Source organism: Mustela putorius, unplaced genomic scaffold (genome assembly GCF_011764305.1).
Source record: "Mustela putorius furo isolate JIRA1106 unplaced genomic scaffold, ASM1176430v1.1 tig00003942_pilon_pilon_pilon, whole genome shotgun sequence".
Taxonomy (NCBI): domain Eukaryota; kingdom Metazoa; phylum Chordata; class Mammalia; order Carnivora; family Mustelidae; genus Mustela; species Mustela putorius.
The window spans coordinates 3,482,060-3,502,119 of record NW_025422087.1 but is presented as its reverse complement, the minus strand read 5'-3'; the positions used below and the strand labels follow the sequence as shown (position 1 = coordinate 3,502,119).

Sequence of the window (20,060 nt, the reverse complement as noted above, 5' to 3'; positions counted from 1 at the left end):
TCAGCTGCTTAACTGCCCAGGTGCCCGGGGAATAATTATTAGTAGAACAATTTTTGAGCCATTTTTGCTCATTTTGCAAGTCAAAAATATTGGCAATTTTATTTGTTTCAACCTAAAAATAAATATGACAGTTTCCCCCAGATTAGTACATAAATTCAATAACATTCTCATCTATATCCCAACAGTGCTTCTCACAGAATTTGATAAGCTAAACCTGAAATCCTTATGGACATATAAAGGGCCAAGACAATTCTGAAGAAGAAGGGGTCATATCAGATCAAATACGATGAAGCATTGTTAAGCAATCATAACTTGTGGGGGGATAATAGGTTATTGGAAATAAATAGGAAACCTGAAAACAGAACCACAAGTATATGGGAACATAGTATCTGACAGAACTGACAGCATAACTCAGTGGGAGAAGAACAGATTATCAGTAAATGATGCTGGAATAACTGGCTATTTATAGGGTAAAAATTAGATTAAAAAAATTTTTTTAAGCTTTTATTTATTTATTTGACAGACAGAGATCACAAGTAGGCAGAGAGGCAGGCAGAGAGAGAGGAAGGGAAGCAGGCTCCCTGCTGAGCAGAGAGCCCAATGAAGGGCTCAATCCCAGGACCCTGGGATCATGACCCTCGCCAAAGGCAGAGGCTTTAACGCACTGAGCCACCCAGGTGCCCCTAAAAATTAGATTTTTAACTCACCCCTCACATACCTCTCCCTAAAGGAAAATCCAGGTGGATTAAAGACCTAAATGGAAAAAAACAGTCTCTAAATAAATCTTTTTAAGATATATATATTTTTAATTTTTAAAAGAAAGTATATAATTAGAGTAGGAAACCATCTTTTTAAAGCAAGCAACAGGTGCACCTGGGTGGCTCACTCATTTGAGAAGCTGATGTGATTTCAGCTCAGGTCATGATCTCAGGGTCCTAGGTTCGAGCCCCACATTGGGCTTCACACTCAGCTGAACTCTGCTGGTGGATTCTCTCTCTACCTCTGCCCCTTCCCCTGTTCATTCTCAATCTGTCTTTCAAATAAATAAATAAATCTTAAAAAAAAAAAAAAAATTAGCAAAAAGCACAAAGGATAATGGAAAACATGAATAAATTTGACTACATTTGAATTTTAAGAGCATTTGTATTGACAATTCACCATAAACATTTAAAAGACTAATTATAGAATAGGGGAGGAATTGCAGCATATTTAACTAACAAAGGATTGTTATCCAAAGCATTTAGAGAACCCAGGATCATCAAGGAAGACACAAATAGGTTAATAGAAAAATGGGCAAACAACATGAAGAAGTAATTCACAGGAAAAGCAGTCCAATGGCCAATAAAATTGGAAAAAGATGTTCCATCTAACTAGTAATCAGAGAAACATTTGTTAAACCCATAGAGAGATGCCATCTTACACCCACCATGTTGCCATCAATTACAATATTTGTAGTACCAGGTATTGGGAAGTATATGGAGGAAGGGGAGCTCTTCCTCAGTGCTGGTAAAAGTATAAATCAGTATATTTTTGGAAGACAATTTTGTAATCCTATGCCTAGAGCTGAAATCCGTGTACTGTATAACCCAGCACAGAGAGATCTTTGCAGAATCCTGTATACATAGCTGAGTCAGATGTGCATTGCAGCTTTCATGCATGAGAATGAAACACACCAACTTCAGGAAAGCTAGCTTATAGTAGAGAAGTAGACCTTTTTATACCATGAAGTGGTTTTTGGTGTTTTTTTTTTTTTTAAAGATTTTATTTATTTGAGGGTGCCTGGGTGGCTCAGTGGGTTAAAGCCTCTGCCTTCGGCTCAGGTCATGATCCCAGGGTCCTGGGATCGAGCCCCACATGGGGCTCTCTGCTCCGCAGTGAGCCTGCTTCCTCCTCTCTCTCTGCCTGCCTCTCTGCCTACTTGTGATCTCTGTCAAATAAAAAAATAAAATCTTTAAAAAAAAAAAAAGATTTTATTTATTTGACAGAGAGAGACACAGTGAGAGAGGGAACACCAGCAGGGGGAGTGGGAGAGGGAGAAGCAGGCTTCCTGCTGAGCAGGGAACCCAGGACCCTGAAACCATAACCTGAGCCAAAGACACGCTCAATGACTGAGCCACCCACGTGCCCCACCAAGAGTTCTTTTTAAAATGAGTTAAAAATGAACTCCATTGGGGCTCGTGGGTGGCTCAGTGGGTTAAAGCCTCTGCCTTCGGCTCAAGTCATGGTCCCTGGGTCCTGGGGTCAAGCCCTGCTTCGGGCTCTCTCTCTGCTCAGCAGGGAGCCTGCTTCCCTTCCTCTCTCTCTGCCAGCCTCTCTGCCTACTTGTGATCTCTGTCTGTCAAATAAATAAATAAAAATCTTTATAAAAAAATGAACTCCATCTACCTGTATCAACAAGGATACATATTAAAACATCATTGAATAGGAAAAGTTGAAAATAGGTATATACTGTATGGCACCATTTATTTAGAAATTTTAAAGCCACAAAGCAGTATTATACATTCTACAGAGGTACATATCTGTGTAGCAAAAGCACAAAAACATGCATGAGAATGAAACACACCAACTTCAGGATAGCAGTACCTCTGGGGAGAGAAGGAGAAAAAAGGGAGAAAGTATCTACACATTTTATTCATATAAAAGAGACAGGGGGTATTAGAGCAAATATGGCTAAATGTTGACATCTGATTATCTTCATGGTGGATACATGGGTTCTATTTTTCCTGCACTTTTAAATGTCTGAAATGAATCACAACGAAAAAGTTAAACTAAGAAGAGCGCCCTTTGTAGAAGATGAGCTCCTTAGAGAATAGCGCCTGTATCATACGTATAAAGTGAGTAGCAACAAGCTAAGGCATTAAAAAGAAACAAGAGCACACAACTTAGAATAAGTACGGCTGAGGGGAAGAAAAAGGGTAGTAACTGGTGAATGTCTGAGAGAAGGGAAATCGATAGCAAGAATAGACAATGAGCAAGTGCCCGATGAGGGCTCTGAGTGTCCTCCTGATGGGGATGCATTAACCTCTGTGCCACTGGTCAGAGTGTAGTGTGAGGGCAAGTTGGGAAGAAAGGTGTTGCTGGTGGCCCGGGACACCCTCTGACCCTGCCTCCTCCTCCACATGAAGGAGGAAGGACACTGATCCAGGTGACGTTAGCTCATGGCATCCTTGGCATGATCTGCTCACCTTCACAACTACAGCCCTGTCTCCTTAGGTGAAAGCCCAGGCCCTGGGCTTTATTTATTTGTTGTATCAACCTTAAACCAGGATTGGAGTGATAGAAAGTTGGCTGAGGGCCAGGTCTACTGCAACGAAGACGGTGGTGAGTAGCAGGATAGCTGCTGCTAGGAACGGTCACTGCCCTTGGCCACCTGCTCTCCAGCCAGCTTTTCCTTTTTGCAGTTGCCATGTTTGCCATATCTTGCACTTTCCAGAGCTTTCTTTGAAATTATCTCAATTGATCCTCATAGCAATCCCATAAAATAGACAAAGCAGGTACTATTCTCAGTTTACAGATGGGGAAACAGACCCAAAGACATTAAATGATTTAACCAAGTTACAGGGGAGAGTCTCCTGTTCCACCCCATTACCTGGACTTAGAATATCAGAATCGCCTTGCACCCATCTCTGTCCATTCTGCATTGAGTAGGGCAGCCCTTCCTGTAGATTGTTTCTACAAAGAGTCCATTTGCATTTTTTCCTCTCCACTTCCTTTCCCACCATCCAGATTTGGATCCTCAGCATTCCTTGCCTGAATTACAGCTAGTGAGCTGGACTTCCAGATGCCTCTTTTCCCTTATTCCAGTCTACCCTGCATTCTCATTCTAGACTAAACTTCCTTAGACATTGCTTTCATTATGTCATTTCCCTGCTCAAAAATTTTTGTGAGCCCCTCTTTTCCTCAGCTAGGATTTCAAACCTCTCCTTAAGCTGAACCCACCTTCTCCAGTCAACCACTCCAAATGCATGCTTTGAAAGTAAAAATGGCTAACAAGTCATCTATCAAATCAGCAAAAGTTTGTGTTTTCTATTTTTTTTAGATGATCCCATAAAATAGTGTCTCAGCCTTGCCGGTAGACATGTTCATGGGTATAATCCTTTTGGAAGCCATGTGGTTATAAGAATCAAGAGCTTTTGACCTAATAAATCTGCTTCTGGAAATCTCTTCTAAGGAAGTAATCTGAAATACAGAAAAACCTTTATGCTGAAAGATGTTAATTACACTGTGACTTAGAGTTAAGAGCAGTTAGGTACAACCCTCCTATGGCTTTCTTCTGTGCTTAGAATAAAACCGCAAATCCTTACCATGGCCTGTGGTCATACCTGATCGAGCCCAGCCAGTTCTCTCTCCTGCTTGCTAACCAAAGTCGACATGGTCTTTTTACTGTCCCTTAAACAATTCCATTCCTGCCCCAGGGACTTTATAGTCGCTACTCCCTGTGCCTTCAACGCCCTTTCAGATCTTCAAATAGTGCATTCTTCCTCATCTTTGAGGTCTCTACTCTGATGTCACCTTTTCAGAGAACCTTCCCTAAGCACCCTCCATGCCCTGTGGTCCCCTTACCCTGGTTTTGTTTCTTCACAGGTTTTGTTCCTTGAAATTACTTATTTATCATTCTCCCAAACTAGAATTTAAGCCCTTTGTAGGCAAGCATTCATTTGTCTTCCTTATTATCCTATCACCGGGTCTAGTATAGTGGCTAGTAAATGGTAAGAGCTCAAAAATATCATATGAATGAACAAAATGTGTTAAAAAGTCCACTTTAGAAAGAATAAAGGGAAAATAGCTGGGAGGAAAAACTGTAGGTTTGTTTTAAATGTTCTTTATGCTTTCCAGAACAAGAATTCAATGCCCATTCATGTCAGCGGCAGGCTCTCTTGCCTGCCCTTCTCCCTGCTCCTCTGATAATCCTTGGAACCTCAGCCCAAGGCCCACCTCCTCCACAATGCCTTCCTGAGTTTTCCTATTCCTTACCGATCTTCTTCCCCTCCCAGTTTTTGCATGTAATTGGGTATGCCATGCTACATTTATTAACTCTCATTCACAAAATACTTTCTGTTTGCTGGTGTGTGTGTGTGTGTGTGTGGTGTGTGCGTGAAACACACACACACAGAGAATATGTATGTATGTGTGTTTGGTAGGAATTCATTGTCCCTCCTTAGCAGATATTGGGGTCTTAGCCTTCCCCCTCCCCTAAGGTCTAACATAGACTACTATCAGAGTCAATACTTGATAAATATTTGGTGATAGTCCTTGGTGTTGAGGCCACTGGGTCTTCAAGCTGGGCTCTGAAAATTTTTGGTGCTCATTCTATTACATGATGCTTGGTAGTAACCCTTTAGCTCAAATTTACGGAGCACTTAACCCCTGTGTCCTGCACTAGCCATTCGTGTACCTGGCAGGACTTGTTTGCATTTTCATCTTAAGGTTGGAGAAACTGAAACAGAAAGGTGAAGTAGCTTGCCTAGAGAGACAAAGCTGGAAGGGCTAAGACCTGGACTAAAACACCGCCTGAGCTCTTCCCCTCTCCAGCCAGTGAAGCAGGACTTCCTTTGGCCCCGAGGCCACAGATGTGTGTCCGTGCAGCTGTGGGCTCTCGATCAAGTCACTTAACCTCCCCAGATGTTTCCACGTTTGTAAAACGGAGACCCTAAGACCTTAAGGGGTGGTTGTCAATGTCAAGATTCGAAGTGTCTGTAGCAGCCTCACACGCAGCAGGCGGCGAGTCGATGGTGTCATCATTAGGCACGCTGCCTCCTTGACATCTGCTCCCAAAAGCGGAGTCTGGCAGCCCCATCTCGTTGCCCTCCACACAGTGAAGGGCCTGGGTCTTGTCTGCATCTCCAGGGCTGGGGTCCGAGCTCGGCGGCGCGGACAGAGAGAAAACAAATAAGCAGCCCAGCCCAAGGTTACCTAGAGCTCGGATTTCCTCGTCTGAACGCATAATTATAGGAAGAGGGTTGGATTACAGAAGTAGCTGTTTTTGTGTGTCACCCAGGCCCACTAATGTAAACATCTCTCACCCCGCAGGAATTATTTTAGGACCAGGAAGCAGCACGCTGTTTATTGAAAGAGTCACAGAAGAGGATGAAGGGGTCTATCACTGCAAAGCCACCAACCAGAAGGGGTCCGTGGAAAGTTCCGCGTACCTCACTGTTCAAGGTAAACAGCTGCTGCAGAAAGCAACAAGAAACAGATCAGACGTCTATTTCCCTGTTTAACTTTCCACCTCCCGGTCTCCCGCTGCTTCCAGCCTGTTCCTTTCTCTGACCTCCTCGCCCCTTCCCCTGTGGCTGTGGGAAGTGACCCTCTGGGGGGAGAGGGGCTGGCAAGGCCTAAGGGGAAGACACTGGCGGTGCCACCCACCGCCCCCCCAGGGCCATCATCTGAACCCCATCCCTGCAGGGAAGTAGTTCCCGGAACAGACCCTGCCACTGACCCACAGAGAACGACCGCAGTGGCCACGCTTGTGACAAAGAAATCCAGGAAGGCAGAGGGGTGTAGAGAGAGGGGAACACCCACACGTTGGAAACTTGTTCGTTCTTTTTCCTTTTCCAGTTCCCAAGAGTTAGACATATGCTGCTCTCCTGAATGTTTTCACAAACTGTTTTCTGTGTGTGTGTGTGTGTGTTTTTAAAAACACGGAGCAGGCTGCAAAATATCATCAGGGAGAAGCCACACATAAAAAACAGACCACATTTGAGAAAACGATTCCAAGTGCTTCCTCTTTATAGACCTCAGACAGTTTGTTGAGCAGCAACATCCAAAGCAAATCCGAGCCAGCGCTGTGGCCCTGGGGCTCCCATTTGGAAAGTAGTTCAGACCTCAACTTCGGTCCTCGGGTGCCAGGAATCATCCAAACCTCCCATGTACAGTATCATAAAATATCAAATTGGCACCTCTTGAGATGTAAAGAGCTATGGCACATTGAGGTTTTACATAAAAAGACACAATTTGTTCGGTAGCCTGTTTCCAAGGGCTCCCCGGGAGACAACAGAATGAGCAAGTATGTGTTCCTGGCGGAGAAACAACATAGAAATCAGTTCTTCCGCCCTGGAAACTTGCACTGCTCGAAGGGTCTGACTCTGAGACTCCAGACTCCTTCAACACAGAGCATCAACCCCATTCTTTGCCAGGGAGATGATTTTAGAGAGCCTGCTGAAAAATCTAAAAAACTGTACCTCCACAAATGTATCCTTTCAGAGAAGGTCGAGGGTAGCATTCCCCCAGTATTTAGGGTGATGGTCCTGTTTCTCTCCCAAAAGGTCCTGTCTTTAAGAATTCTTTCAACTGGTCTGCTTACACACGGACAAAACAGATAGTCATGGAAAAAACAATTATGAACACCTCTCTTTAACACCTCCTTCTTCAAAGGATGGTTGGTTTACCTTCTAACAAGGATTCCAGATGTGGCCCTCAGGGAGTCACTGAATCAGGTCAGGGAGGCTGCAGATCTGAGAGAAGAGCAGGGAGGTTCCGGATCCTCAGTTCAGAAGGCATTTTCCCCCGTATACCCGAAAGGACGCACAGAATGGTTAGGAACCTCCGGACAGGAATGAGATGACTGATCTAAACCCGACAGCCAGGAAATGGCAGACATGCCTGAGAACTGGGTTCTTTAGACCCACTCCAGCCCCCATACCTGCCTTCCTTGTGGTCCATCCCCATGACCCTCATTCTTCTCTACCAGGGCATATAGGGCTGTGTCTGACCCAGTGACTAGGCAGCTTGGGACAGCTTGAGAGAAGCCCTTGCTTGAAGCAGGGATATTTCTGCAAGTTTGCAACTCTCCACAAAGACTTTACTTCCTTTCCCTTCACCTTTTCTGCCAGACTAGTCTGGGGTTCTCAGAAGCCAACTTGCTTCATGGCTTCTGCCCACAGTCATGACCACCACCATCCTTCTATTTGCCATAAGTCTAGCCTCCGGGAGTAGTCTCTCCTGCTGGGCTGTGTTTGTTGTCCAGGAGCAGAGCAGCAGCCCTGGGGAGACCCCCAGGCTGGACCAGACCCAGTGTGCTGGCCATCAGACCACCTGAGTCACCACTAACCCTCCTCCCACCATGGCCAGTTTAGCAGTGGTCCTCCAGTACGAACAGTGGACTCAGATACTCATTCTCCTGCCTGCCCTCCCACAGCATGACTTTTGGATCATCAGTCAGTACTTATTTTATCCTGCTTTTTATTATTATTTGGGAATTGACATGCCTCTCTTCCCTACTGAATTGTAGATGTTTTGAGACAGAACTGTGTCTGAACTGTCTGACTCCCTTAACCGTGCTGCATACTTAGCAAGAGGCTATTTATTTAGTACCTTTCCGTGCAGACACTGGTAGACAACTGGTATACCTAATCCCGTGAACTTGACAAGAACTCAAAGAAGTAACTAGTATTTATCTTCAGTCTACAGATGGGAAAATGGACGCTCCAGAAGGGTTAAATGATTTGCCCAAAGTCATACAATGAAGTCAGTGGGAAGGCTGGCCACAGTCCATGTCCTGTAACCTGGGGAGGGTCCCCTCTTCCTCCATCCGTCCCACTCCCTGAGGTGCCGTAGGAACTTGTCCTTGAGGCCTTAGTGTAAATTTGAGCCTACAGACTTTTTCAGTTATCCTGTCATTTGGTTTTCTCTCTACCTGCTTCTTATTTCGACAGTGATTCCTTTTCCCACTAAATGCTTTTCTGAAGTCAGACAGCATGAAGAATTTGGCTGCCACTGACCATTTCTACACGCTTCCATCAGCCTGTGTCATTTGTTTCTGAGGAAAGGGGAGACCATTCTCACCTCAGTTGCCCATGTCGGCTGCCACTGTGGACATCCTGACCCTGTCATCTCCTGACATCATCTCTCATCCTCCCGAACAGCCCACCTACTTCTCTCTCCTTCCATCCTCTTTCAGTTCTAGAGTGATTTTTTAAATGACTAATCTTATGACTCGTTACTTCCCTGCTTCAAATTGGCAGTGGTTCTGGATCGTGTCTCATCCTCATGCAGGCACACAACGTCCTCCCTGGGCTCCTCCTGCGGCCTGGTGGCTTATCCCTCCCATCACCCCTGAGCTCCCCAGCTGTGCAACTGCTCATGACCCCCTGAAGGCACGCTGCCTCTCCTCTCATCTTCTGCCTACACACAGCACCTTCCTTTGGTCTCCACGGCCTTCCTTCTTCCTACTTTGTTCTCCCCTTGGACAACCCTACTCATCCTGACCACTCGTCTTTGCTTGCTTCAGGTGTAGAGGAAAGGACCTCCTGCCTTCCCATCCCTGTCCCCTTGGTACTCCCAGAGTACTTGCCGTGAATGTTTAATGCAATGCTTACCACAGCTTACTCTTCACTCCTCTCTCCCTAAGCATTCGATAAATGTGTTTGCTGGATGGATCTACTTAGAAAACCACCGAATGTCTGAAAAAAGATGCATATTGATAGATTGTACAGGGCAATAGAGATAAGCTAAATTCATTTTTTTCTTAACTCGACAACTTAGTTAGGCACCCAGGACTGTGCAGCATGTGGAACCTCGGTGTGCTTTCAAAACGTGGTTGGAGCAGGTTAAGGTGCACATGAAACAATTAGAACCAGATCAATAAGAATTTTAAGCTCCTCAAGGCACCTGGTTGGCTTAGTCGGTTAAGCACCTGCCTTAGTTTCGGCTCAGGTCCTAATCTCATGGGTCATAGGATTGAGCCCCATGTCAGGCTCTGTGCTCAGCAGGAGTCTGCTTGGATATTCTCTCCCTCTGCCCCTTCCCATGCACCCCCCCCCCTTTTACTAAATCAATAAATCTTCAAAAACACAATTTAAGCTCCTCCTAAGGGTAAAGTAGAAACACGAGTTTGTATCAAGCAGACTACACAGTGCTGCTGACAAGAGCTCAAGGAGTTCAGAGAGATGAGAAAGGCCATGGGGGTGAGCTGAGGTATAAAGGAAGCCTCACAGGCTGCTGGGTTGGCAAGGCAGAGAGGCAGTGAACCACGAGACAACTGTGCGCCTTCTGTGTTGATATCTCCCTTGGCAACAATAACGTCAAGGTAATTTTAAATATTTCCTCTTGTCTAGCCACTGGCTCTTCTGAGAAACTGGTACTTTTGATTTATGACCTCTTTCCGCTCGTGTGGCACGAATCCGATAGCACTTGGAGAAATGCTATAGCTTGCAACGTGGTTCTTTCTTTTCGACTCATTATTGTCCCCAAGTGCCATGCTTTTTGAGTCCTTCTGTCTGCTTTTTCTAGATTTTCTGCCTTCTTCTTGGCTCACTTTTGTAAGTTCTCCTCCCCTTGCTCTGGCCATAACAGCTATATCCAACCTCTCCGCTTCAAAATTGTGGATAGCTGAGAAAACAGAGTCCCTGATCCGTTTTCGTCAAACTGCCCGAACTACTGTACCCATTCACACGTCCATGCAGCCGTATCCCAATACGGTCACGATGAAGTAGTGCAAGGAAATGAGGATGTTTAGTCTAAAAACCAAGGAGTGATATTATTGTTTTCCACAAATATTTGAGAAGCTTCAGACGGAGGGGAAGTTTTACTCCTCTGACACTCCAGAAGAGATACCCAGAACCAAGAAGGGAGATGGTGGTGACATTTCAAGGAGGCAGGTGTCAGCTCCATTTTTGTGTGGGATAAGGAGAATTTTAAAAGTGGATCTTATTAGTTGGACGCGCTATCTTGAATAGATGTATTTGAAGCTCACGGAAGAAAAACTGGGTCCTTAGATGCTCTTCCAAAGTGTTCAGTGCAGGATATGGCTAGTAATCTTATTACTAAAACTGGATCCTTGCTCTCTCTGGGGGCTCTCACTCTGGTGGCCATGGAACATTCCCTAGCTTTTGACTTGATTTCCCAATATATGCATATAGACCCTTCATGCCAACCTATCTTGTCAGGTTGAGTTTAGGAAACAAAACCAAGCAAATGAGCTGTGTCTGCGGCTATGTTTAACAGATTTAAAGAGGTTCGTGAATTAGCCAGGAAGGAAACTGTCTGCTCTTTTTATTTCCCTTGAAAAAGGATTCTTATACTCATAGATAAAACAATGTGTTATTTTTGTATCTGAAAAGGATGAGTGGACTGTGGAGTCAGAGTGGCTTCTTTAAATAGTCACAGGTCTTGTTTGGTTTGGACTGCACAGGAGCACACGTGGAACTCTCAAAGGGGAAGCTCTAACGTTAAAAACAACAACACAAAACTGTTCGTAACCAAAATAATTTCTGAAATTGACATGGCGCTCAATAGTCCCTGCGACTCAATGGAATGGTGTCCATGAAAGCTTGGCACATTCTCGACCAAGGACTTGAGATAAAGACCAAGGACCTTTAAGATGGCAAGTCAGAACCACAATTACATATAAACACATTCTTCTAACAGATTTAGGCCTTGCTATTGAAATACTATTTCAGTAGCCTTTATAATTACACAAGAGAAAATATGACATTAAACCTTCTTTTGGGGATGACTGATGGGTATGGGAATCCTGGAAAACACAGGACTGCCTTAGGGTCCCATAGTCTAAATGCTTAGAGTGGTAGTAGAGGTGACATTTGTAAAATTATGCCATTAATGCATTTCAGGAAAGGACCCATAGAGCAGGAAACTTACACTGTGTTCCTTCATCAATTTGGAGCGTAAAAAATAGGAAAAGCCCCAAATTGTCTTGGGTATGCAGCCACTCCCTTGTATCCCCCTTGGCCAGGCCAGCTTTTGAGTTCATTTCTCTCTGATGCTCCTTCAAGCCCAGAGGACCCTCCACATTAGCTCCTGTCTTCCTCGATTTTGCCCCAAATTCACTCCCCTGGCTCTCCTGGCACTGGGAAGGATGTGATAAACTAATTCACGTATAGATGTTGGTGACTGATGTCACTCTTCTCCTGGGTGTTGGCAACTCAGAAAAGTTCCCAAGGAGAGACCAGCGCTGCCAATAGTGAGGTGAACTTGTTACTCACTAATTTCATGCAAGAGGGCTGGGGAACGGGATATGCATGCCTTTGTACTTCAAGTCTAAACAATGACATAAAGCTGGACTTCATCAAGAATTCAAAAAATGGTGATGGAATTCAGTTCTAATAGCTTATGCTCACTAACATGCACTAGTCTACTCAACTTCTGTGACAACCCAATGGGGTTTTTTTCCTACATGCGAGTCAGAATCTAAAGCACAGAAAGATCTAGGACTTTGTTCAGGGTTACAAAGCTAGGAGTGGCAGAGTGGAGAACTGGATCCATGTTGAACCATTCTGCCCTGCTGCCTCTCTGCTCTAAGAGAGCAGAGGACCCCCCTCTGAAGCCAGGTGCATCACCGCCCCTGAGCTGTGGCCCCTGGGCCAATTATTTACCTTCTTGGTGCTTATCTGCCAAATAGACTAATGATGGTATGCCCACCTTACGGGGTCGTAAGGATTATTAACACATTAAAATCGTATCTGGTCTATAATAGAAACTTTTTAAGTATTAGCTAACATTTTTGTTTGTTAATATGATAAACCATATGAACTTCAACAAAACTTTCTGTATTTTAGTTTTCCTACACTTAATCAGGGAGTTGCCCAAATGGGGTTCCAAACCACGAAGTTCCTCTTTGTCCTAAGGACCTAGGTCAAAGGATTTAGCTTTACCAGCTTTAACCAAAAAGTGTCCTAGACCTGATGGTGCATAATTGCAATTTTAAGTATCTTCCCCTAAAATTATTCTTAAAAACTTACTTCCAACTTAAATGAATACAGTATTTCTCTGTCCTTAAGAGAGGTTCCAAACCTGTATACAAAGATTCCCAAAAGGCTTCAAAAATAGTAGAAGAGGTAATTTGAATATTCCTGTGAGTCTTAGAGAAACTATGTGATAAGGTTAGCTGGATTATTGGTTATTGGATTTTGGATAAAAGGAGATAGCTCTGATTGACTGGTTCATGTGGAAGATGAGGTCTAGGTGTATCTGACTCATTTGCTTTTCATCTATATATAAATATTTGTTGAGACTTCCACTGGACCAATGCTGGAGATGCCAAATGAACACGAAACACACCCATCTCCTGATGTCTTCAGAATTCACTGGACAAGTAGCCCACATAAACTGTTACCTCAAATTAAAATAATGATCGCACCAGAGAACACCACCTAAGCCACCCTGGCAGGTATGAGGCAAATTTCTCAGGGAAAGCAGTTCTGTAGAAAACAATCGGTACTTGGCCGAAGTCTGAATAGTTTTAGAAAGAAGAGACAAACTGTGATATTTGCAGTAGGTTTGGATGAGAACCAACTTATCTTGTACTTGAAGTCCAAAAACTAATAAGGATTTAAAAAAAAAAAAGGAAAGGGAGTGCTAGGGTTGGGAGGAAACTTCAAAAGAATCACTCCCCCTGGGGTCACACATTTCTCCTGTGAGCTGAGGTGCTGTTGTTACATCCACATGTGGAGGAAGATGGGGCACAGGGACCTTGGTCCAAGACATGGCTGCTTGCTTCCTGCCCTCTCCTGGTAAAACTTGGGCTCATCTCAAGTCAAGGCAAGTCCCAGAGCCAGAGGCCTTGGTCTTTTGCATGGGGGGTTGTTCCTAACCCCTGGGAAGAACCCCCAGTTCCATTGTGAGAGCTGAGTTTCTGGCTCCCCTGCTTGTTGATTCGGGCAGTCCGGGGCCACACAGTGCCACGTGTCAGGGTTGGCAGGATGCTGCCGCAACCCAGAGTCCAGCTCGGTGCCTACTGACCCATCACAAAACCTCAGAGCAGGGTAGCCGGTGCCTGCAGTTGCAAGGGCTCTAGAGTAGGCACGTCACCCCTCAGGACTCAGTGCCTCCCCTGGGGGACATCCGCCTTCCTGTCCCAGGAGGCGGGATCTGAAGCCTGAAAGGGTAGCTGACCTGGAAAGCTCTGTGCAACAGGGTTAGCAGTCAGTAACTAAAAAGTAGAGTCACCCTAACTCTTCAGAGGGGCCACCTTCTTGTCACTCGCCCATATAAAAATAACCTTGCCGCGTACCCCGAAGCAGGCTTGCACACACTGCCTAGGAGAGCAATGTCCTGGAGCCCCGGCGCTGGCGCCTAGTTAGTGTCAAGCCCCACCCACGCTTCCTCTGGCCTCCATTCCCCCTGCCACGGGCAGCTGGGCCATTTCACGGACTGAGCTCGTCAGCAGTCACCAGCCAGTTGAAGCTGGGTCTAGTCAGACCCGTGTGGGGAGGTTTGACCTCTGAGAAAATGTCCAAGAGCTGTGCAGGAGATGCTGCTGACCTGAGTCAGTCTCCTCAACTTAAGACTATCCTAATGGTTACTTTCCAAACAAAGCAAACAGGACAGAGAGTGAGCGAGTGAGCGAGTGAGCACAGAGACTACATGATATCCTGATAAATTCCTAGTCTAGTTTTCAGTAAGCAGGGATAGAACGCGCAGGAGATCTTTCCCCTGTCATAAATGTTCGTCTTGAAGATGTTTTTGCATAAGTTGATTCTTTTTTTTTTTTTTTTAAGTTGATTCTTTAAATGTATAAGTGCACACAAACCCATTTGGTCCCACCGAAAGGAATCTTGCCTGAGTAAGGGCTGTGGAATTACTTTGGGGGTCAACTTCCTGCCCCGTGGAATGCAGTGGGAACATTCCCACGATGGGAGGGGGCCTCTCCCAGGGCATTCCAGCCAGGAGGCCTCTGCAGAGGTTTAATGCAGACAGTATCGTGTCCCAAGATGCTATCAGCCTCTCCAACAGCCAAAGGCCAGGAAGGCCTGAGCAGGTCACAATAAGATTCCACAGAACTTATTTGCAGCATAAGCAGAGAAGACTGTGAGTGTGTGTGTGTGTGTGTGTGTGTGTGTGTGTGTGAATACAACAGGGAAGCCTCAGACCTTTCACCTGGGAGAGGAAAGCCAACCTCCTATTAACTCGAGCTTACCTTATTCCCATTAAGGGGAGGCATACTGAGAGAAAAACTTATCATCCTTTGAAACTTCAAGAAAGCTGTTCTCAGTCCCGTGAGGGGCAGGGAAACACCCACAAGCTAATAAAGCAGCAAATGAAGCCAAACTCATCCATTTCGTCACCCACTAAACTCAGGATGCCGACTCAGGGTCAGTCAGGCACGCTTCCAAACACCAGAGACAGAGCAGTGAACAGAACCACAATCCTGCCGTCCGCTGCTCCGCTCGGGACTTTGAACCTGTTCCCCTGGTCAGAGGTCAATGTCAGCCTGTGAACTCTAGACCATACCTTTCATCTGCCACCCTATGCCAGCATCGAGAACAGAGCCCGCAACACAGGTGGTGTTCCATGTGTTTATTGGATTAATGCCCATGCACAGAAATTTGACCCTGAACCCTTTAAAAGCTTTATGAGACTCTCCAGTGACCAAGCTCGTCCTACGTTACCTGCTCGCTCACCCAGACCGAGGAGCAGGGACATAAAGATGAGGGGGATGCAGCCGCAGCCCCTGGCAGCCTACGTTCTGGTAGAGAAACAGCAAGGGCCGAAGCGCGGACATGCAGAAGGGCTGGCCGATCTAAGAAACTCCAAGGATTTTGAGGTGATTGGAGCCCATGGGAGGAAGGCAGGAGACGAAGATGAAGAGACAGGCAGGGCTGGGCACAAAGGAACCAAAGATTTGGATTTTTCTTTTGCCAGCCACAGGGACAGAGGCGGGGAGGGATGACATCTAGACAGAGGCAAGGTCACGCTAGCTCAGCGAGGGGGAGAGCCCTGGGGGGAGTCAAGGCCAGTCAGGAAGGTAGTGCCCTGGTCCAGGTGACAGCTGGTGGGGACTCCAGGTAGGCGGTGAGAGCCCGGCAGGACAGGGCCATGGGAGGAGAAGGGGCGGGCCTTTGTGTTGCACTGGATGGAGAGAAAATGAGCTTTTCCCCTCTAGACGAAAAGGCCCACGGCGGCAGGGACCGCGGCCCGCAGGAAGCATGTGGGTGAGAGGGCAGGACGCCGCCGCTCCGCTTTCTAGCTTGTGCACTTGCTGCTCTTCAGAGAAACTTCCCTGGCTCCCGCTGCCAGCATGCAACTCGTGGTTTAAACCCTTCACACAGATGCTTGACCTCTCTGTGGTCAGGTCCCGGCCTGGCCTTAGACTGCCATGGGCACCCTGTCATTTCCCATCTCTGGGTCCCCACTCCTGCTGTCCCCTCTGCCTCCGTGCCCTCCCCTGCCTCATCTCTGTAGGCCACCATCCATTTCAAAGGTCGCCTCTTTCAAAAAGCACTAGGCTCCAGCAACCCTCCTTTCTTTGTATTTGCCTATGTCTCGGTTAGGCTGGGAGCGAGTCCCGGGAGTGTGACTACTTTCTCTCGCTCATCTTCCCATGGCCTCCGGACTGACAGTCACCTGCAGTAGGATTCAGCCACTCTTGCTGAGTTGAAACAAAGAACCCACAAGATGTAGCGCTTTGTGTAGGAGATGGGAATGTTCTTGCTACCTGCTTCGTAAGGGGGTTCTGAGGGCTGGCCGCATATTGAGGGCGCAAGGATGCCATTCATACCGTTTTTTAAAAAGATTTCATTTTTGAGAACGACAGAGACAGAGCATGAGCAGAGGGAGGCAGAGGGAGAAGGAGAAGCAAGACTCCCCGCTGAGCAAGGAACGCAACACAGGGCTCAATCCCAGAACTCCAGGATCATGACCTGAGCCGAAGGCAAAGGCTTAACCGACCAAGCCCCTCAGGTGCCCCCACATCATTATTTCTAAAAGAGAGTAAGTTCCATTTGTTCTTCCCTCGCTTAATACGAGGGCTCTGTCTCCTTATAATGAGGTTAAAGGATAAAACATTACTTTAGAATTCTCCAGAAATTGTCCCCTGGAGTCTGTAAGGAGGGAACCACTGTTCTGGCCCCCCTGGGGGTATACTCTCCCAAATCCCAAAGATCTTCCTCTCTGGAGGCTTCCTCCTGAATGCTTTGGGTGGTTTCTTCTTGGCGATGGAGGAACTGATCAGCTTTGGACTCTGGGAAATGAGGCGATTGGAAAGGACCCCCTTGGCATCCCAGCCCCTACTGGCCAACTGCCGCTGCGAAGGTCAGAAATGGAGCCAGAAGTGGGGAGCAGGAGGTGGGCAGTCTGGCCCGCCTGTTCAAAAAGAAGCGAGCAGGCAATTGTGACAGTCCTTGAGTTTTATTTTTATTTTTAAAATCAAAGTAGAAGAACTTTGGGAGTCCCAAAGGAGCGCTTTTATGTCATTTTTATTATTTTTTTTTTCCTTTTCTTTAGAATTTCCTCTAAAACCCACTAGGGAGATTTCACGTATTCCAGATTTAGCCCTTGAATGGGCTTTTTGTTCCTGCCTTGATTTTTTTCCTTTTTAAAAATTTCTCCTCTGATTCTTAATTAGCTATTTCTGGGATTATAGAGTCTGCAAACTCAACCGCAGAATTTCTGGAAAGCCTTTTCATTTCTGCATGAGTTTATGATGCTAAGATCATGTACCCTTCTTGATTCAGAAGGTAAGAGAAGACCTGTCCCAGACTAACTCTTACGCCAGCAGGCTGGGTTCACCATGACGAACCATTTAGGGGCACTAGTTCTGTTTTCTAACATCACAAAGACTCAAAGTTGGACGATGCCTTTTGAGGGCCATCCTGATGGTTTTCTCTCTCCAGGGACCTCAGACAAATCTAACCTGGAGCTCATCACTCTGACGTGTACCTGTGTGGCTGCAACCCTCTTCTGGCTCCTGTTAACGCTCTTCATCCGAAAACTGAAAAGGGTAAGAACATTTCAGATGAAGTCCTAGGCTTCTTTTTACATAATGTTCTTAAAATGCTAGCCTCACGTCTAGAGCTCGCACTAAGCCGGTGTCAGACTCCAGTCCCCTTCTCTCTGGCTTCTGATTCTGGTCTGGGGAACACCAAACATGAGTCATTAAAATGCCTCTCAACCATCAAGGGAGTGTATTCAAACCAAAACCTAGAGCAATGAACAGAGGACTATTTCCCAGAAACAGAAGCGATGTTTTTGATATAAACATAGGTCATAAAATCTTTAAAGTCAGCCTAAGACCTGCAAAGTGTTCTTATTCTCTGCCAAGAAATGAAAAAGCAAAAGCAAAATAGAGACCCACCTCTGACTTACATCTCATAACATTATGGGAAGGCAGACAGCCATGGCGGTTCCGGCGGTTCCCTGCGGAACCCTCCTCGGAGCCCCACCACACAGCTGCATTCTTTGCTGCAAGGTTCAGCCTGAACACAAGACATCAGCTTCCATCATTAGGCCTGCAGCCCCCGCTCGCTTCTCTGCGGTTCCAGGGAGGAGAGCCAGCACGCGCTCATCCATTCACTCATGCCTCCAACATGTACGCGCCTGCTCCATACGCAACGTCAGGGGGTCGCGCGACAGTGGAGAGGACATGCAGAGGGTACAGTCGGAGAGGAGCCTGGCTTTCACCAGTTACACACACAAACATGAACCTGCCACTGGAGGCAAGCTGGCTGAACGTTGTCCTGGAAGGGGGCAGTCGGGCGAGAAGGGAGGGAAAAGTGCTTCAGGCCCAGGGAGAGCCGGGGTGAGGCTGGGGCAGGACAGGGGCACTTCAGGAACCAGAGCCTGACGGAGGCCAGTGTGACTGCCGTGGAGAGAACAAGGTAGGAGGTGAGGTGGGCGAGGAGAGGCGGCAGAGGCTGGGCACACAGGGCATGGCAGGCTGAGGTAAGAAATTCAGTCTCTATTCCGGGAGTCAAAGAAAGCCTGGAGGTTTGGGGGCAGGGACCAGTATTGTTAAGCAAAGGGAGGCAATCATCAGTGAAAGAGAGCTGGGTCTGGAAGGAGAATTTTGGATTCAGCAAGAATGGATCAGAGGCAAGGGTAAGGTAGAAGAACCCACCAGAAGACTTTCTAGTAGCCCAAGTGAGAAATGGTGGTAGCTCTTAGTCTCAGTGATTAAAACAAGACATGTTTAGCAGGTAAAATCAACAGGACTTGAAAAGTGTCAAGAAGGCCTCCTCCATTTCTAGAGATTTCTTAGCCCTCATTATCATGTCAGGTCTTATGATGAGCTCTTCGTGTACTATGTCAATTAATCCTTCCAAAAATGCAAGGAAGTAGATGTGTTAGCATTCCTACTATAGGGAGAGGTTCAGAGAGGTAAAATAACCTGTCCAGCCATAAAGCTAGCTAGAGTTGGAGTGGAGCGTTGAACCCAGGTTGTGTGACTTTAGGCTTAGTAACCAAACCAATGAGGTGCCCTTTATGGGGTTGGTATGAGAGGCGAGGCTCTGCGGGCATCCCCTGTGAAAATACGTAACATCAGGCACGGGCTGTGTGGAACGACTGGTCTGCAGATGTGACAGTGAAGGCCACCGCTCTAGAATGGCACAGAGGCCACACCACCGGCATTTTCAAAGGGGAGACAGAGCATGGAGGGAAGTAGGTCTAACACAAGCGAAGCTTGCCAAATCTAGAAGGGAGGTCTAAAGCTTACAGAAGAGGGAGGGGGAGAAAAAACATTAGAGAAAATGAAGTTGAGAGAAAGAGTTTGAAGGCTGTGGCAGAAAGGAAAGGAACCGAAAAATGCAGCCCACCCTCCTCCCCATGGCCCAGAGGAGGGAAGGAACACCCAGGAGCAGAGCGGAAATAAGGCTGGAACAGTGAACCAGGACATTGAAGGTGGCCCTAGAACCTCTAAAAATTTGAAATCTTGATGTCAATAAGAAAGGAGGAGAACAAGCGATTATTCTCTCCAAAAGAGAATCCTTAGATAATTTGATGAATTGTGGGAGGCAAAGAGATACAGGTCCTCAAAAACTATTTCCATGTGGTTTCTGTAACCGCAAGTGAATTCCTCATTGATAGGGACTGGATGCTATCCTTTTACCCCACACTGCACAGGCCAGCGTGAGGTTGAGAGCTAACATTGATGGATGCTTCCTGTGTCCCAGGCCCCGTTCTAACAGCTTGACATGGATGGTTTCATGCAATATTCACCATAGCCCTAGGAGATAAGCACTGTCATTATCATTATTCCGCAGATAAGGACACCAGGTTTAGAAAGGTTAAGCCACTTGCCGAGGTTGGGTGCTGGTCCAGAGCTGATCTGTGACTCGAGCCCGAGCCCGGCAGCCAGCAGCCTCTGTGCCTGTGCCCTGAAGCAC

General features: G+C 46.5%; 1 protein-coding gene across 1 annotated transcript in view; it reads left to right on the top strand.

Moving 5' to 3' along the window:
• Positions 1–20,060, top strand: part of FLT1 (fms related receptor tyrosine kinase 1) — a 177,324-nt gene that overhangs the window by 121,325 nt on the left and 35,939 nt on the right. Inside the window, exons 15-16 of the mRNA XM_045069645.1 lie at positions 6,031–6,162; positions 17,571–17,677. Coding sequence (XP_044925580.1) covers positions 6,031–6,162; positions 17,571–17,677 — 239 coding nt within the window. The remainder of the gene's footprint in view (positions 1–6,030; positions 6,163–17,570; positions 17,678–20,060) is intronic.